Here is a 17,991-nt window from a genome sequence, read left to right as displayed (position 1 = left end):
TACATAACATTGATAACCACTGCACAAAAACAGTTCACAAAAGTCTCATTTTCTCGTATTTCAGTTGCTCAGTTGTGTCCTACTCTTTGTGACCCCGTGGACTGCAGCACACTAGACTTCCCTGTCCTTCACTATCTCCTGGAGTTTGCTCAAACTTGTGTCTATTGAGTAAGTGATGTCATCCAACCATCTCATCCTCTGTCCCCCTGCTTCTCCTCCTGCCCTCAAACTTTCCCAGCATCAGGGTCTTTTCCAGTGAATCAGCTCTCTGCATCAGGTGGTCAAAGTATTGGAGCTTCAGCTTCAGCATCAGTCCTTCTAATGAATATTCAGGATTGATTTCTTTAAGGATTAACTGGCTTGATCTCCTTACTGACCAAGGGACTCTGAAGAGTCTTTTTCAGCACCACAATTCAAAAGTATCAATTCTTCAGCACTCAGCCTTTTTTCTGGGCCAACACTCACATTCATACATGATAACGGAAAAACCATAGCTTTGACTATCTGGACCTTTATAGACCAAGTGATGCCACTGCTTTTTAATATGCTGTCTAGGTTTGTCATAGATTTTCTTCCAAGGAGGAAGTCTAAATTTCATGGCTGCAGTCACTGTCTGCAGTGATTTTGGAGCCCAAGAAAATACAGTCTGTCACCTTCCCCACTTTCTCTCCATTTGCCATGAAGTGATAGGACTGGATGCCATGATCATAATATTTTAAATTTTGAGTTTTAAGCCAGCTTTTCAACCCTCCTCTTTAATCTCTATCAAGAAGCTCTTTAGTTCCTTTTTTCTTTCTGTTATTAACGTAGTGTTATCTACATATCTGAGGTCAATTATATTTCTTCTGGCAATCTTTATTTCAGTTTGTGATTCATTCAGCTGGGATTTCACATGATGTACTCTGAATAAAAGTTAAATAAGCAGGGTGACAATATACAGCCTTGACCTACTCCTTTCCCCCTTTGGAACCAGTCCATTGTTTCATGTCTGGTTCTAACTGTTGCTTTTTGGCCTGCATACAGGTTTCTCAGTAAACAGGCAAGGTGATCAGGTATTCCCATTTCCTGAAGAATTTTCCATAGTTTGTTTTGATCCACACAATCAAAAACTTTAGCATAGTCAATGAAGCAGAAGTGGATGTTTTTATGGAACTCTCTTGCTTTTTCTGGAGAAGGCAATGGCACCCCACTCCAGTACTCTTGCCTGGAAAATCCCATGGACTGAGGAGCCTGGTGGGCTGCAGTCCATGGGGTGTGAAGAGTCGGACACGACTGAGCGACTTCACTTTCACTTTTCACTTCCATGCATTGGAGAAGGAAATGGCAACCCACTCCAGTGTTCTTGCCTGGAGAATCCCAGGGACGGTGGAGCCTGGTGGGCTGCCGTCTATGGGGGTCGCACAGAGTCGGACATGACTGATGCGACTTAGCAGCAGCAGCAGCTTGCTTTTTCTATGATCCAGTGGATGTTGGCAATTTGATCTCTGGTTCCACTGCCTTATCTAAATCCAGCTTGAACATCTGGAATTTCATGGTCCACACACTCTTGAAGTTTGGCATGAAGGATTTTGAAGATTACCTTGCTAGCATATGAAATGAGTGCAATTGTATGCTAGTTTGAACATTCTTTGGCATTGCCTTTCTTTGGGATTGGATTGAAAACTGATCTTTTCCAATTCTGTGGCCACTGATGAGTTTTCCAATTGCTGATTTTAAAGTGCAGCAATTTAACAGTATCATCTTTTAGGATTTGAAGTAGCTCAGCTGGAATTCCATCACCTAACTGGAATTCCATTCCACTAGCTTTATTAGTAAAGATGCTTCCTATAGCCCAGTTGACTTCACACTCTAGGCTGTCTGGCTCTTGTTGAGTGACCACACACACCATCATGGTTATCCAGGTCATCAAGAATCTTTCTGTATAGTTCTTGTGTATTCTTGCCACCTCTTCTTAATCTCTTTTGCTTCATTAAGTTCCTACCATTTCTGTGTTTTATTGTGCCAGTCTTTGCATGAAATGGTCCCTAGGTATCTCCAATTTTCTTGAAGAGATCCCTAGTATTTCCCATTCTGTAGTTTTCCTCCATTTCTTTGGATTGTTTACTTAAGAAGACTTTCTTGTCTCTCCTTGCTCTTCTCTGGAACCCTGCATTCAGTTGGGTATATCTTTCCTCTTCTCCTTTGTCTTTTACTTCTTTGCTTTTCTCAGCTATTTGTAAGGCCTCCTCAGACAACCACTTTGCCTTCTTGCATTTCTTTTTCTTGGGGATGGTTTTGGTTACTGCCTCTTGTATGGTGTTATGAACCTCTGTCCAGAGTTTTCAGGCATTCTGTCTAGCAGATCTAATCCCTTGAATCTATTTGTCACCACCACTGTATAAAATTAATGGTCAAATTAATTGTCTGAACATTAATTTTATCAATCATAAATTGGTTTTGAATAGTAAAATAATCCCCCTAAATCTGACATTCTATTGTCTATTTTAGAAATAGTATAAAGAAAACAAATTGGTGAATGTCAATCATATATACAATTAGTGTGGCTGAGAATAACAGTAATAATAATTTCTCACATTTTACAAAATGGATTTTTAGAGATTTTTAAATAAAAATATATAACTTTGGTACTGAAATTTATAGTGAAATAGCAACATTTATATTTTACTTATAATCTAAATGTTGTAGAACATAAAATGCCTTTTAATATGTATTTTTCTTTATTGTTTCTTGAAATAGTAAAATACACATTTGAGCTAAAATGGGTTAATTTTTGTAATCAATTACATGAATGTTGAATTTTTTTTTTCCATTTAGTGTTATTAAACAAAAAACACACTCTTCTAGTAAGGGCACAGTGAAAGTTCAATGCAATTATTCTTCTAGCAGCTTCTCTGCTTTTGCTTAAGAAAGAAAGAAAAAAAAAACTGGAAGCAAAGCAGTAAGTAAAACTTATTTACTTACTTGTAAATTAGTATGCAAATATAAAACTTCTAGTATAAGTTGTGAACAAATTGTGGTAAATAGCTAAGGGGTTTTGGTAAGAAAGAGAAAGAGAAAATGAAGGGAAATAAATTAAGCAGAAAGAACTGAGATTCCCTGGCAAGGAAAGTGTGAGTCACAGAAGGGAGTAAAAAATGAGAGTGAAAAACAGAAGATAGACATAGAGATGGAGATAAAAAGGGTGCTATGAAAGAAGAGCACCAGTAGATTCTTCAGTCATTTATAGAAGAAGTACACTCTCAATTTTTACACATTGCTTTTCACATGGATGAGAGTGTCCCTATCAATTACCTATACTAATAAATGTTACTATGATGTTTTACTATAAAGTAACTCATTTCCTACTTATCACTGTAATTTGAAATAAAAATTAGTGTTCCCAGGCACTAATCTTGACTACTCGAAGTCTTCTGCTCAGAAAAGAACATCCACAGAAGCAACAAACAGAATGAATATTTTCTGAATCCAGTAGCAATGCATCACATTTGTCCTGGAGTCAAGAAGTTCTTCTGGTGTGGCCTCTTTGTTATTCTTAGTAGTAGGAATGAAAATTGCGATGAATATTAAGAGCTACAAGTTGAAATGAGATTCCCAGGTGGTAAAGAATCTACCTGCCAATGCAGGAGATGCAGGAGACATGAGCTTGATTCCTGAATGGGGAAGATCCCCAGAAGAAAGAAATGGCAACCCACTTTAATATTATTGCCTGGGAATCCCATGGACAAAGAAGCCTGGTAGGCTACAGTCTGTGGGGTCATAAAGAGTTGGACATGACTGAGTACCCATGCAAACACACACACAAAACTACACAGTAAGTTGAAAAGAGACATAAATTGAGGAAATATAGAATGTAAGGCTTTCATAATTGTATCTATGTTTCATTATTTAATATGCTCAGTGGTAATTAAAGGCAGAAACTAAAGCACTTCACAAACCTTGTTTGCTGGTCACAGAGACTACAGAATCAGAACCATCGTACAGAACACTGCCAATAACAGAGAGTTCAAGATCAGCCCAGTATATCCGTTCACTGAAATGATCCACAGCCAGACCTGTAAAATCAACACGCACAGACAAATGACAGCAATACATTTGAGATTATTTAAAATTATGTTTCTTCTCTTTAATGTATTGTTATAATTGAAAATTTGTTTTAAACAGCTTAGAAATTACCTAGTCTATATCATGATAGTGCAAAAATCAGAAAAAAATGAAATAACTTAATCTCTATCTGAAATATGTGTTAATAAATCACACAGAATTTATGTAATTACAGTGTAGCAGGAAATATTTTTACTTCATGTAGGAAAAGCCATCCTAAATACCCCTCCCTTCTACTCTTACTGGTTTCTTAATTATGGTTGTTTTCTAGAAGACTTTCTTGTGACTTTTTTTTTTTTAATCTTTATAGTACACACAGAATTAATTAATCATTTAAACCATTTATCCAACCATTGTTTCAAATAATTCCAGGTAATTAGCTATATTTTGAATCTTTTCATGAAGGTGCATTTTGCAGAAAATAAAAGGTTCATGAGCTTAATCATAAGATATTTTCACCACCTTGAGTTGGTCTATAGTGTTATGAGACACCTGTGTGCATGCTGAAGTTTAAATTGACTAAAGATTGATGTTTACAATAGAGAATAATGAATAGTAAATTCCTTAATTAAGTTTCTCGTTGTACTTACATTTTTCACTCTAATTTTTTACTCTAATCATTAATTTGCTCTGAGACTGTCATGTATCTCTTTTTATCAGTATCTGTTAATGAATACCACTGGACTAAAATGACATGCAGTAAAAAATAATGTTTTTCTATTTATTCAATTTTTTATTTCATAATATAATTGGGATCTAGTCAGTGTCTTGTTGCACAAATATCATCAACGCATAGAATTCCTTAGGTAAACTTCCTTCAGTTTAGAAAAGTAAGACCCATAACATATGAATTCTATAATAAATCTTTGTTGCTGTAGATATTCAATTTTTACAACGTAGCTAGACTATAGATACGACGTACGACACACTTTGAAACTACAAGGCAGTCAAATTACCTTTGACATCTGCATGATAAAAAGCTTTCTGAATGAGATCATTCAATGAAAAAAAAAATTGAGGAAATTGAATGCCATCTTAAAGGCAAGGCAACTGAGTGAAAAGTATTTTTGAGTTTACACTAATTGTTCTTTCTTGTAGATGGATCATAATTTAACAATCAAAATGAAAACATATCATGGTGAAAATCATTTGGAAATAATTTTTCAGTAATGTATGTGTCTATCCCAAATATAATTAAACTAAATAAAAATATTTCTCAGGTGTAATATAAAAATGTTCTATGTCCAATCAACCTCTAAGAAATGACTTACCAATTAAAACAAGTGGCCCATGTTTTACTAGTTTATGCTCAATGATTAATCTGCTATTTGGACTTACGGTGGATATTAGGTCTTAGCTTTTTCATGTGTAATTATGAGTAACGTGAAACATAAAATGATCCAACTTCTTGCTGCCACCATTCTACTTCAGAATCATTGTCTACAAAAGATTTAAAATGCTTTTCTTTTCCTTCCACCAGTGTTATACAATAAAGTGGTACATTAAAAAAAAAAAAGTTGTTCTCAACCAAATTGATCTTTACATTTAAATATTAAATTTGCTAATCATAGAAATGAAGAAAACAATAGGTATTAATCTAATTTAATTACCAATATTGTTTTTTCAGATTCAACAGCAGTAAAATTTTTTCAAATGTGTCATACATTGCAGTATTAGTCTAGGCTTAAGACACATACAGCTATAGTCCCATACTGTACTATTTTGGATGAAATTACATCTAAGCAAAAATTTTACCACAAGCTTTTAGATGAGTGGGATTTATATTCCCCTAAATCAAGGAGATCCAACCAGTCCATTCTGAAGGAGATCAGCCCTGGGATCTCTTCAGAAAGAATGATGCTAAATCTGAAACTCCAGTACTTTGGCTACCTCATGCGAAGAGTTGACTCATTGGAAAAGACTCTGATGCTGGGAGGGATTGGGGGCAGGAGGAGAAAGGGACAACAGAGGATGAGATGGCTGGATGGCATCACTGACTCGATGGACATGAGTTTGGGTGAACTCCAGGAGTTGGTGATGGACAGGGAGGCCTGATGTGCTGCGATTCATGGGGTCGCAAAGAGTCAGACAAGACTGAATGACTGAACTGAACTGAACTGAAATCCACAAATCAATGACTTTGATTTCTCCCTAAGCATTTAATAAAAGAGACAGTCTTTTAAATTAAAAAGTTAAAGAAGAAGTAAACTAACTTTTTGTTACAGAGGTAAGTCAAGTTTATATGAAAGAACAAGTCCATTTCTATATCTTTAAAATATTATGTCTTTTTTGTCTTTAATAAAGAAGCAAAAATAAAGTGGGGAAAAAAATAAATTTCCAGGAAAGTCATTCTTATCTGAACTGGGAATGGTGAATATTTGGAACCAAGTCAGTGAAAGTACATAAAATTTAAAATAAAATGTCTACTTGTTCTAATTGAGCATAATAGAAAGACATTTGAAAGTCTTATAAAAAAAAAAAAGTCCTGATAAGTTTTAGGAGCACATGATAATGGCTCTAATCATTTTTTTTTAACATCTTCCATGATATCAAGACTAAGTTTACATTTTAGGGATTTTTTAATCTAACTTTTAACTTTAAATTTTTCCAAGATCCTTCTACTAGTTCCCTTATTTCCACTGTGGTCTAAAAAGAAGATGGAAAATGGCAGAAACAAAATCCTATGAGAACTGGCCATAATACCAATGTGATATTTAAGAGAGAAGACCTGGAGAAGAGAAATAAATTATGTTTTCAGAAAGGGAGAAAGAGATTATGTAGCTTTCATGTTATAGCAAAGTTGAGATTTGTAAGGTAGTAATAACAAGCAAGTGTGCAATACCCTATTCTTGATTTAAGAGGTGATAAAAGGGGTCCAAAAAGAAGCTAAAGATATTTACCACTATGTCTAATTTATTAAAAAAAAATTTTTAAGTAATTTCTGAGAGAGGTTACCTATAAAACATTTTGGATATTAGTCTATGTTAAAGTTATTTTTACACATATATGTGCTTCTGTGTGAGTTTTTGTGCTCAGGTACTAGGTCGTGTCAGACTCTTTGTGACACCGGGATTATAGCTCACAAGGCTCCTTTGTCTATGGGATTTCCCAGGCAAGAATATTGGAGTGTGCTGAAGATCCCTTCTCCATAAGATCTTCCCAACCCAGGGATTGAACCTGCATCTCCTACTTGGTAGGCAGATTCTTCACCACTGAGCCACTCGGTTTCTCCCACATACATATCATTCCAATCCTAAAGAAAGGCAATGCCAAAGAATGGTCAAACTACCGCACAATTGCACTCATCTCACATGCTAGTAAAGTGATGTTCAAAATTCTCCAAGCCAGGCTTCAGCAATACATGAACTTCTAGATGTTCAAGCTGGTTTTAGAAAAGGCAAATGAACCAGAGATCAAATTGCCAACATCTGCTGGATCATCAAAAAAGCAAGAGAGTTCCAGAAAAACATCCATTTCTGCTTTATTGACTATGCCAAAGCCTTTGACTGTGTGGATCACAATAAACTGTGGAAAATTCTGAAAGAGATGGGAATACCAGACCACCTGATCTGCCTCTTGAGAAACCTGTATGCAGGTCAGGAAGCAACAGTAAGAACTGGACATGGAACAACAGACTGGTTCCAAATAGGAAAAGGAGTACATCAAGGCTGTATATTGTCACCCTGTTTATTTAACTTATATGCAGAGTACATCATGAGAAATGCTGGGCTGGAAGAAACACAAGCTGGAATCAAGATTGCCAGGAGAAATATCAATAACCTCAGATATGCAGATGACACCACTCTTATGGCAGAAAGTGAAGAGGAACTCAAAAGCCTCTTGATGAAAGTGAAAGAGGAGAATGAAAAAGTTGGTTTAAAGCTCAACATTCAAAAAACGAAGATCATGGCATCTAGTCCCATCACTTCATGGGAAATAGATGGGGAAACAGTGGAAACAGTGGTAGACTTTGTTTCATGGGGCTCCAAAATCAGTGTAGATGGTGATTGCAGCCATGAAATAAAAGATGCTTACTCCTTGGAAGGAAAGTTATGACAAACCTAGATAGCATATTAAAAAGCAGAGACATTACTTTGCCAACAAAGGTCCATCTAGTCAAGGCTATAGTTTTTCCAGTGGTCATGTATAGATGCGAGAATTGGACTGTGAAGAAAGCTGAGCTCCAAAGACTTGATGTTTTTGAACTGTGGTGTTGTAGAAGACTCTTGAGAGTCCCATGGACTTCAAGGAGGTCCAACCAGTCCATTCTAAAGGAGATCAGTCCTAGGTGTTCTTTGGAAGGACTGATGTTGAAGCTGAAACTCTAACACTTTGGCCACCTCATGTGAAGATTTGACTCATTGGAAAAGAGTCTGATGCTGGGGGTTGGGGGGGTTGGAGGCAGGAGGAGAAGGGGACGACAGAGGATGAGATGGCTGGATGGCATCACTGACTCGATGGACATGAGTTTGAGTGAACTCTGGGAGTTGGTGATAGACAGGATGGCCTGGCATGCTGTGATTCATGGGGTCGCAAAGAGTCAGACATGACTGAGTGACTGAACTGAACTGATATATATATATCAGTTCACACACACACACATACACACAGTTATTTATGACTGTTAGCAAGATAATGTGTCAAGGAATTGAACAATAGTCCTTAAATTTTTAATCTATCTCATTTAATTAGAGATCTTTTGTTGGCCAAGGACAAAGAATTTCCTGAGTGGATCAAATAATTATGACTGTACCAGACCAGTATGTACTTCTTTATTTTTCTGTTTAGTCAGAAACTGCCACAATCTGAGAGGATCTAAAAGTAACATAAATAAGCTTTTGTATATCAAATAATATGGTATTAAACCAAACTCATGTAATTTTACATGCCCTTCTCTTGGAGGGAAAAATGAAAAGCATTCATTTTTAAAAGAAATTAATTAATACATATTTGTAAGGTACCTCCCTTGCACCACACACTGTCAGGTCCTAGTATGTAACAAAGATTGAAACAGATCATGTTCCTACTCTCATGGTACATCCTACTCACCCACCACACAGTTGACTGAATCAGAATATAGATTATGCTTCTTGCATTTAATATTGGGCCTAAAACATTTGTGAAAAGAGAACTTAATACCATAACATAGGTTAGAGTATTAAAAATGGTATGCATTCATATCTTCACTCATTCAACACATAGTTAGTCTTGAGGAGAGTGGTGTAAGATGGCGGAGCAGAAGGACATGTACTTATCTTCTCCTGCAAGAACTCCAAAACTACAATTCACTGCTGAAAAACCATCAGTTGGAGAATGTTAGATCCCACCAAAAAAGATACCCCAAGTCCAAGGGCAAAGGAAAAACTCCAACAAGATGGTAGGAGGAGAGAAATCACAATTAGAATCAAACCCGTTAACCACCAGAGACACTCAGAGGGCTCAAACCTTGTGTACCAGGACCCTGAGACCCCACAGAGACTAAGCTAGAACTGTGTTTGAATGTCTCCTGCAAAGGTACAGTTCAGCAGTGAGCCGCTGCAGGGCCAGGGGCTCTGGGTGCAGCAGACCTGGGTATGGCATCAGCCCTCTTGGAGGAGGTCGCCATTAACCCCACCATAGAGCCACTAGAAATTACATAGAACTGGGGAAACAAGCTCTTGGAGGGCACAAACAGAACTTTGTGTGTACCAGAACCCAGCAGAAAGGAGCAATGACCCCATAAGAGGCTGACCCAGACTTGCCCATGAGTGTCCTGGAGTCTCCGGCAGAGGCATGGGTTGACAGTGCTCTCCTGAGGGGTCAGGAGCAATGAGTGAAGCAGTACATGCATGGGGCCTTTTGAAGGAGGTCACCATTGTCTTCATTACCTTCACCATAGTTCAGCCTCAGGTCAAATAACAGGGATGGAACACAGCCCCACCCGTCAATAGAAAATTGGATTAAAGTTTTACTGAGCATGGCCCTGCCCATAAGAACAAGACCCAGTTTCCCCCAGTCATTCTCCCATCAGGAAGCCTCCATAAGCCTCTTATCCTTATCCATCAGAGGGCAGAGGGAATGAAAACCACAATCACAGAAAACTAACCAAACTGATCACATGGACCACAGCCCTGTCTAGCTCAGTGAAACTATGAGCCATGTCATGTAGGGCCACCCAAGATGGACGGGTCTTGGTGGACAGTCCTGACAAAACATGGTCCACTGGAGAAGGGAATGGCAAACCACTTCAGTATTCTTGCCTTGAGAACCCCGTGAACAGTACGAAAATGAAAAAAGGAATGACACTGAAAGATGAACTCCCCATGTCAGTAGGTGCCCAATATGCTACTGGAGAAGAATGGAGAAATAGCTCCAGAAAGAATGAAAAGACAAAGCCAAAGCACAAACAACATACAATTGTGGATGTGATGGGTGATGGAAGTAAAGCCCGATGCTGTAAAGAGCAATATTGCATAGGAACCTGGAATGTTAGGTCTACGAATCAAGGCAAATTGGAAGTAATCAAACAGAAGATGGCAAGAGTGAACATCGACATTGTTTTAGGAATCAATGAACTAAAATGGACTGGAATTGGTGAATGTAACTCAGATGAACACTATATCTACTACTGTGGGCAAGAATCCCTTAGAAGAAATAAAGTAGCCATCATACTCAATAAGAGTCAAAAATGCAGTACTTGCATGCGATCTCAAAAATGACAGAATGATCTCTGTTCATTTCCAAGGCAAACCATTCAATATCACAATAATCCAAGTCTATGCCCCAACCAGTAATGCTGAAGAAGCTGAAGTTGAAAGGTTCTATGAAGGCCTACAAGACCTTCTAGAAATAATACCCAAAAAAGTTGTCCTCGTCTTTATAGGGGACTGGAATGCAAAAGTAGGAAGTCAAGAGCTACCTGGAGTAACAGGCAAATTTAACCTTGGGGTACAAAACAAAACAGGTCAAAGGCTAACAGAGTTTTGCCAAGAGAATGCACTGGTCATAACAAACACCCTCTTCCAACAACACAAGAAAAGACTCTACACATGGACATCACCAGATTGTCAAAACCAAATCAGATTGATCATATTCTTTCCAGCCAAAGATGGAGAAGCTCTATACAGTCAGCAAAGACAAGACCAGGAGCTGACTGTGGCTTAGATCATGAACTTCTTATTGCCAAATTCAGACTGAAATTAAAGAAATTGGGGAAAACCACTAGACCATTCAGGTATGACCTAAAGCAAATCCCTTACAATTGTAGAGTGGAAGTGAGAAATAGATTCAAGGGATTAGATTTGATAGGCAGAATGCCTGAAGAACTACGGACAGGGCTTCCTGACATTGTACAGGAGGCAGTGATCAAGATCATCCCCAAGAAAAAGAAATGCAAAAAGGCAGAATGGTTGTCTGAGGAGGGCTTACAAATATCTGAGAAAAGAAGAGAGGTGAAGGGCAAAGGAGAAAAAAGATAGATATACCCATTTGAATGCAGAGTTCCAAAGAATAGCAAGGAGAGATAAGAAAGCCTTCCTCAGTGATCAATGCAAAGAAATAGAGGAAAACAACAGAATGGGAAAGGCTAGAGACCTCTTCAAGAAAATTAGAGATACAAAGGGAACTTGTCATGCAAAGATGGATACAATAAAGGACAGAAATTTTATGGACCTAACAGAAGCAGAAGATATTGAGAAGAGGTGGCAAGAATACAAAGAACTAAACTAAAAGGATCTTCATGGCTTACCTCTAGATAACCACAATGGTGTGATTACTCACCTAGAGCCAGACATCCTGGAATGTGAAGTCAAACAGGTCTTAGAAAGCATCACTACAAAGCTAGTGGAGGTGTTGGAATTCCAACTGAGCTATTTCAAATCTTAAAAGATGATGCTGTGAAAGTGCTACACTCAATATGCCAGCAAATTTGGAAAACTCAGCAGTGGCCACAAGACTGAAAAAGGTCAGTTTTTACTCCAGTCCCAAAGAAAGGCAATGACAAAGAATGTTCAAACTACCACTCAATTGCACTCACCTCACACACTAGCAAATTAATACTCAAAATTCTCCAACCCAGGTTTCAACAGTACGTGAACCATGAGCTTCCAGATGTTCAAGCTGGATTTAGAAAAGTTAGAGGAACCAGAGATCAAATTGCCAGCATCTGTTGGATCATCAAAAAAGCAAAAGAGTTCCAGAAAACACATCTACTTCTGATTTATTGACTACGCCAAAGCCTTTGACTGTGTGGATCACAACAAATTGTGGAAAATTCTTCAAGAGATGGAAATACCCGACCACCTGATCTGCCTTCTGAAATCTGCACACAGGTCAAGAAGCAACAGTTAAAACTGGACATGGAACAACAGATTGGTTCCAAATTGGGAACAGAGTACGTCAAGGCTATATACTGTCACCCTGCTTATTTAACTTATATGCTCATGTGAAATGCTGGGCTGGATGAAGCACAAGCTGGAATCAAGACTTCTGGGAGAAATATCATAACCTCAGATATGCAGATGACATCACCCTTATGGCAGAAAGTGAAGAAGAACAAAAGAGCTTCTTGACAAAAGTGAAAGAGGAGAGTGAAAAAGTTGGCTTAAAACTCAACATTCAGAAAACGAAGATCATGGCATCCAGTCCCATCACTTCATGACATCCAGTCCCATCATTTCATGACAAATAGATGGAGAAACAATGGAAACAATGAGAGACTTTATTTTTTGAGGCTCCAAAATCACTGCGGATGGGAACTTCAGCCATGAAATTAAAAGACACTTGCTCCTTGGAAAATCTATGACCAACCTAGACAGCATGTAAAAAAGCAGAGATTTTACTTTGCCAACAAAGGTCCATCTAGTCAAAGCTATGGTTTTTCCAGTAGTCATGTATGGATGTGAGATTTGGACTATAAAGAAAGTTGAGCACCAAAGATTTAATGCTTTTGAACTGTGGTACTTGAAAAGACTTTGAGAGTCTCTTGGACTGCAAAGAGATCCAACCAGTCAATCCTAAAGGAAGTCAGTCCTGAATATTCATTGGATGGACTGATGCTGAAGCTGAAATTCCAATACTCTGGCCACTTGATTCAAACAACTGACTCATTAAAAAAGACCCTGATGCTGGGAAAGATTGAAGGTGGGAGGAGAAGGGGATGACAGAGGATGAGATCATTGGATGGTATCACCAATTCGATGGATATGATTTTGAGTAAGCTCTGGGAGTTGGTGATGGACAGGGAAGTCTGACATGCTGCAATCCATGGAGTCACAAAGATTTGGACAAGACTCAGTGACTAAACATATACTAATTATAGGTAATATTCCACAGGGGATATATCAAGAATATTCATAATGGTGTTGGTTTAAGCTATTTATGATCTTGTTGGGCACATAGATTATCCATTAAAGCATTAACGAGTCAATGATTATATATCATTAAAGCAATAGGTGATTGAGAACCAAGTATGGAGATAAGCAGTGCTTTCGATGCCCAGAGAATTGAGGTATCCTTTTGATTTTGGAAAGTAAGCAATGGCAGTGCTGGTGGTGAATAAACACAGGGCTACCTGGGTGGTGTGCCTATACAATCAGATAGTACAATTCTAACCTTTAAATGCACAGGAGTTAAAGGGATAGAGACGTTTATTTCTACTCCTACTGCTGTTCATGATACTAGTATCACTTACACTCTATTGAGTACAGAGCATAACCAAATGCACTGTATCCTAGTGCACATAGTCCTCATGTTTGTGTAAAGGAAAAATCGCGTTTTCTGTTAACCCTAGATGTAAATAATAAGACATTACACTTGGAGAGAAAAAGGGGTATTATTATAGTTACTGATTTCAGTTTCATAACTTTGGAGTCAGGGCAAATATTTATAAACATACACCAAGGAAAGAGATAATATAGGTATACATAAACCTATGATGTTTCTAAGGAACCATAAGCAATTAATGTACTTGTATGGAAGGAAATCTTATAAAATATATTTGGATAAGTGCACATTTTCTCTAGCATATTAATATAATGTATATATATATATGTGTGTGTGTATATATATACAGAATGATCACCAACTTTCCCTTGTTACTTTCTAGTATTATGCTATTCATGAAATCTAAATTATCTATTATTTCCTAAAAATCTTCTGATATTATTTTTTATTTATTTGTATATCAGTAACATTTGGCTTGCATTACTGAAGTTATTAATCACTATAAATTTAAGACAGATGAAAAGATAATAGAGATATTTCTCCTTGATGAAATAAAATCCTCCCTAATAATACAAGACTAGCATTTCCAATACTAGGAAATTCAATAAGCAGGTGCTCAATAGATACAGCAATAGATTTTACATGTAGCATATGGATTTTTAAAAATCTTTTAGAATTTTAACATATAAAATGAGAATACTAGTCAACAAAGTATACTAAATGATATTTATAAACATGGATAAAAATTTTTAAAAAATTGATATTCAGGAGTTATGGGCTTCCATGGTGGCTCACACAGTAAAGAATCCACCTGCAATGTGGGAGACCTGAGTTCAATCCCTGCGTTGGAAGATCCCCTGGAGGAGTGAGTTATGGTGGATATATCTTATGTCTTATACAAGATACAAATGTAAGGTTTTAGTATTAATACATGGCTTATTATTCCTATAGTTATTCTTAGCCTCTTAGATATTCAAGAAATTATACCAATTAATTTACATTGGTTTTAATATCTGATTTAAATGAATTATATCAATTATCCATAAGGTAAATATTGTCATATGCAATTTACAAGTGAGGACTTCAGTGCTCAAAGTTTATACAGGTTGCTCAATTTTAACACAAGCCAATTAAATTCAAGGCTAAGACTCTACTACTCTGTATTTATTCTGTGTAAGGCACTATGCTATGTCCAATTGGGCATATTATCTTCCTTTTGAAACTTTTTTGTCAACTACTGTGACACTGAATTCTGTTGCTTTGCTCCTATTGCTCAAACACCTCTGTTGTCTGCACTTTTGACCTTAACTCTTCTAAACATAACCATCTCACACATTTCTGCCCTTTCTGCCCTAGGAATCTTCTTTGTTTCACAGTCAGACGCGACTGAGCGACTTCACTTTCACTTTTCACTTTCATGCATTGGAGAAGGCAATGGCAACCCACTCCAGTGTTCTTGCCTGGAGAATCCCAGGGATGGGGGAGCCTGATGGGCTGCCGTCTATGGGGTCGCACAGAGTCGGACACAACTGAAGTGACTTAGCAGCAGCAGCAGCAGCATCCCTCTTAACAACTCCAGCAAGTTTCAGTTATCAACTTTCTGTTGCTAATTCCCCAAACCAAGTGTCTAGTTCTGCTTTGAGCTCCAGAACTAAAACTTCCAATAATCTGAGATAGCTTCATCTGAGGATTTCCGAGGTGGTGCTAGTTATAAAAAAATCTGCCTACCAATGCAGGAGATGCAAGAGACATGGGTTCGATTCCTGGGTCAGGAAGATTCCCTGGATTAGGAAATGGCACTCCACTCAAGTATTTTTGCCAGAAAAATTTCATGGATAGAGGAGCATGGTGTGCTACACTCCATGTGGCTGCAAAGAGCAGAACGACTGAGTACAAACACACATACACACACACACACACACACCTCCATCTCATTGATTTAGGTTGGCCATGTCTACAACTGCAACACATGATAACCAGGGAATAGCATTCCTTTCATAAACAAACTTCCCAAGAACCCCTGTCTCAGGCTCCCTCCTAAGGATCTCAGACTGGCAATTCTATACATTGCTTCCTGAGTCATATTTTAAAATGAAAACAATGTCATGTATACTATGACTATGACTTCCTGGAGAAGGAAATAGCAACCCACTCCAGTATCCTTGCCTGGAGAATCCCATGGACAGAGGAGCCTGGTAGGCCACAGTCCACGGGGTCGCAAAGAGTCGGACATGACTGAGCGACTTCACTCAGTCACTCACTTACTCATACTATGATTATGAAAGTGAAAGTAAGTGAAAGTCACTCAATCATGTCTGACCCCATGGACTATACAGTCTTCAGGCCAGAATACTGGAGTGGGTAGCCTTTCCCTTCTCCAGGAGATCTTCCCAACCCAGGGATCAAACCCAGGTCTCCCTCATTGCAGGCAGATTCTTTACCAGCTAAGCCACAAGGGAAACCCAAGAATACTGTGGAGTGGGTAGCCTATCCCTTCTCTAACGAATCTTCCCGATCCAGAAATCAAACTGGGGTCTTCTGCATTGCAGATGGATTCTTTACCAAGTGAACTATTAGGGAAGCCTTTACTATGACTATGTAAGATGTTAAATCAGACAATTTTTTTTTTTAAATCAACTGTCTGAATTTTATATAAGTCTAAAATTAGTCAAAAGTAAAAAAGTTCTTTAAAATTGTGTTTGAACAGATTATGCCACTTTCCTCAATATCCTCAAATGTCCCCCCTTAAAGCCAGAACAGAATCTAATCCTTATCAGAGTGTTTCAGGTCCTAGATGATCTGCCTCTGGTCAGCTTGTCATTCCCACATATCCTGTTCTCCATATGCTCATGTGGAGCACATGCTCATGAGAATATGAGCACGTGAGGATAAGCTTATATGCTCAGTCTCCAGTTGCTCATATGCTTCAAGGCATACAATCATCCCATGGTATCCACAGGACATTGGTTATAGGATCCTCTGTGGGTACCAGAACCCACTGATGCTCAAGTCTTTTACATAAAATGGCATATTACACTCAGCCCTCGGAATCAGCAGCTTCAGCAAATTCAACCCACCATGGATATGGAGGGCCCACTGTCCTAACATCACTGCTGTTTTCCTCACATGCTAGATTCATTCCTAACTCATAACTTACACTCTTTCTGCTTGGACAGCTCTTTCCTCACATAATCACATAGCTTGCTATCTATCTTTATTCAGTTATCTTCTCATATATCACCTTTCTAGAGATGACGTCTCTGATAATCATAACTAAAATAGTACTCTCTCAAACTAGGCATCCCTCATGTTTTTTTTTCCCTATATTTTTTTTTTACATACATCTGACATGATGTATCCTACATGTTCTATCCTATATAGGAAGGTCAGTTTCATGAGAATCGGAATTCTCTCAACAAGGGCAGGAACTATTTCTTCAGCATTTGGAACAATTTCTGCCACCAGGTGAGTCTTTAATTAGTGTTTGTTAAATCACTGACAAGAGACACATCTATATAAATTAACTCAATCCCAAGCGTTCCTACCTTCTGTATGGGTAAAAACAATCTATTTGGAGTAAAAGGCAGTAGGTACATTGAAAGTAAATATATATATATACACACACCAAATATAAAGTTTCTACTGTGAAAGGGACTGCAAAGCCTCACTGTTAAATAATGTGTGCTATAGAAAATGTATGCTGTCCTTCTGATGCAGATGTAGTGGGTGAGTGGGGAGGGAGCAAAAATCTCTGAGGCTTCTACATTGTGAAAATGTTTTATTGAGGAAGGACTAAATTTAGACCTTACAAGACTGATAAAATTCAGGGACTTCCCTGGTGGTCTGGTGGTTAAAATTTGGTGCTTACAATGCAGGGGCTGTGGGTTTGATCCCTGGTTGGGGAACTAAGGCGCTTCCCAGGTGGCTCAGTGGTAAAGAATCAGCCTGCCAATGCAGGAGACATAAGAGACGCAGGCTTGATCCCTGGTTGGGGAAGATCCTCTGGAGAAGGAAATGGCAACCCACTCCAGTATTCTTGCCAGGAAAATTCCATGGGCAGAGAAGTCTGGTGTGCTACAGTCCATGGAATCACAAAGAGCCTCATGCAATTTAGTGACTGAGCACAGCACAGCGGGGAACCAAGCTTCCATATGCCATGAGGCCAAAAAAATTAGAAAAAAAAAGAGC

At 38.1% G+C, this 17,991-nt stretch overlaps 1 protein-coding gene across 1 annotated transcript in view; it reads right to left on the bottom strand.

Moving 5' to 3' along the window:
* Positions 1–17,991, bottom strand: part of LRP1B (LDL receptor related protein 1B) — a 315,317-nt gene that overhangs the window by 116,623 nt on the left and 180,703 nt on the right. Inside the window, exon 33 of the mRNA XM_061438859.1 lies at positions 3,936–4,052. Coding sequence (XP_061294843.1) covers positions 3,936–4,052 — 117 coding nt within the window. The remainder of the gene's footprint in view (positions 1–3,935; positions 4,053–17,991) is intronic.

Source organism: Bos javanicus, chromosome 2 (assembly GCF_032452875.1).
Source record: "Bos javanicus breed banteng chromosome 2, ARS-OSU_banteng_1.0, whole genome shotgun sequence".
NCBI lineage: Eukaryota > Metazoa > Chordata > Mammalia > Artiodactyla > Bovidae > Bos > Bos javanicus.
This window is presented reverse-complemented; position numbering and strand designations above follow the sequence as displayed.